The sequence below is a fragment of the Penaeus monodon genome, chromosome 4 (genome assembly GCF_015228065.2).
Source record: "Penaeus monodon isolate SGIC_2016 chromosome 4, NSTDA_Pmon_1, whole genome shotgun sequence".
NCBI classification, from domain to species: domain Eukaryota; kingdom Metazoa; phylum Arthropoda; class Malacostraca; order Decapoda; family Penaeidae; genus Penaeus; species Penaeus monodon.
The window spans coordinates 7220195-7222694 of NC_051389.1; the positions used below are offsets into that span (position 1 = coordinate 7220195).

General features: G+C 36.4%; 1 protein-coding gene across 1 annotated transcript in view; it reads right to left on the minus strand.

The window, feature by feature from the left end:
- The window catches only part of LOC119569609 (phenazine biosynthesis-like domain-containing protein 2), a 5087-nt gene that overhangs the window by 2144 nt on the left and 443 nt on the right, over nt 1-2500 (minus strand). The window contains exons 2-3 of the mRNA XM_037917687.1: nt 2425-2500; nt 868-1111 (exon numbers count right to left, since the gene is read on the minus strand). The exon at nt 2425-2500 is cut by the window's right edge and continues 129 nt beyond it. Coding sequence (XP_037773615.1) covers nt 868-1111; nt 2425-2500 — 320 coding nt within the window. The remainder of the gene's footprint in view (nt 1-867; nt 1112-2424) is intronic.

A 2500-nucleotide genomic window follows, 5' to 3' on the forward strand; every position in this document is an offset into this window, starting at 1 on the left:
TGTTGTTGTTGTTGTTGTTGTTATTATTTTTTTTTATCATTATTATTTTCATTTTTATTATTATTATTATTTCCATCGTCATTATTATTATTATTATTTTCATCGTCATTATTATCATTATCATTATCATTATCATTATCATTATCATTATCATTATCATTATCATTATCATTATCATTATCATTATCATCATCATTATCATTATCATCATTATCTTTATTGTTGTTATTATTATTATTGTTGTTATTATTATTACTGTTGTTATTATTATTGTTGTTATTATTATTATCATTGTCATTATTGTTAGTCGTTTTACTATCGTTGTTATTATCTTAATCGCTATTATGTGATTATTATTACTACTGTCGAACGATAACATCTTGCGATCTTATTTCTGTTCTTAACTTCCTGAGAGAAACGAATACGAATATTTCAGTGTTTTTTCTCTTCCCGCCAGCCTTGACTTCGCTCATGTTCCCAAGTTTAGTGTTCTCTCCAAAGATAATTACACTACACGTTAAGTTCATACGACTACATTATCCTCACGTGCAATGATATCAGACTATGATTTATAAATATGCAAAAAACGATGAGATCCACGTTACAAGGTGTTTTATTAATACTATACTATAGTTTATGGTTATGCTTTTGCTTGTTTGCGCGCGCGTGTGTGTGTGTGTGTTGTGTGTGTGTGTGTGTGTGTGTGTGTGTGTGTGTGTGTGTGTGTGTGTGTGTGTGTGTGTGTGTGTGTGTGTGTGTGTGTGTGTGTGTGTGTGTGTGTACACGTGTATATGTATCTAAGTGCGTGATTATATGAGTCTATGTGTGCGTACGACACACACACACCCCTAAGCACCCAGCTCTCACCTCGTACAAGAATCGTCGAGCTGAACCATGAGATACTTCAGGGGGTGTGAGATCGCTACGGTCCTTGCCCCCGCCTTTGCCTCTCCCAACGCAGCCTCGACCAAGGGCGACAGTTCCTGCTCTTCCTCGGAGGTAAGACTCACTGGCTCGTTCTCGGGGAAGTCGAGGAGGATGAGGTCGCCCTCCTTCCTCGCCACCAAGGTCCCACTCAAGGTCTGGAACTCGAGTTTGTTGTTGGTGTTGCCTGAAATGGGGTTGTTATGGGAATGATCATCAAGGTTAAGGACCAGCTTTAGGAGGAGGAGAGAAGTGCCTTGAAGCTGGAGGAGAAGGAGATGGAAGTGTCAAAGTGATTAAGCAATTTGGAATATTCAAATCGGTAGCTTATACTTAGCTGATTAAAGTTGCCTTGGGATTTGTAACAGATGTCCCCTTAGCTGCGAATAACAGAAACATCAAAACGTCTCTGTATATTTTTCTTATGAATATGCATATCTTGCAACGTGGATCAGATCGTTTGCTTGTATGTTTATATATCAGTGATAATCATGCACTTTAAGATAACGTTGTCGTATAAACATTAAACGGGTATGTAATCGAAATCAAGACTGATAGTAAAGAAAAACACTTATATTTATATTTCTCTCAGGAAGCAAGTGACAGAGATAAGGTCACTAGATGTTACACTAACTGTCCTTAGCTTACAGGAATAAACAATAGGAGGAAACTCTTTCTGACACAGCAATAAAAAACAGAATGACTATAGGCCTACATCTTTCCTGTTATATCATGTATAATTTTCGGTATTTACTCTTTTTTATATATAGTTTTACAGAGCTATCCAATTTTGCAGTTATTATTCCGTCTTTCAATTATCCACATATGTGTGAATCTCTTGTTATTTCCCATCGCAAATTATATAAATGAGAGTATTGGTGATGTTTACGAAGTGACCTTACCCCTCTGAGATTAAGTATGAACCAAAAGCCTCCATAACCCGGGGACTTATTCTTCACGACCTATGTTCTTAACTTTTTGACGTTACTTCTTTATCTAAACAGATTATTTTATGTATTATTGGGTGTATTTTTTTACTCTTTGATTATCGTAGTGCCATTACATTTTCCTGTAATGTAATATATTGCTTGTTGCACTACTATCTTATTATCAACTTGCGAAGGTAATAGTATTGTTGAAAAGTCTTATTCTTAGTTATTCTGTCCATTACAAGCTGCTAGAAACTGAAACTAAACCCTGTAAAAATCATTACTATCATTACTTATGTTATGTTTTCCTTGTTATTAATGATACCATGTGACTGACTACATTTGTGGGACTCTCGGTGTTTCCTTCCCTCCCTCTTATACTATCTGTCTCGTTGTTTTACCTAAGCGTACCCTGAAGATTTCATTTTCTCTAACTTACGAAAGTTAGAGAAAACGATACTATATCATGGGAAACTTATTCGTTTTAATAATTCATGCAAGCCGTCTCAACCTCCAGTCAAACACGGAAAGAACTCTTTGGTCATTAAAAGAAACAAGCTCGTATTCTCACCTAGGTTTTGGAAAAGGACCTGTGCGGCGGCTAGGGTGGCATGACCGCAGAGAACAATTTCAGTAACGGGGGTGAA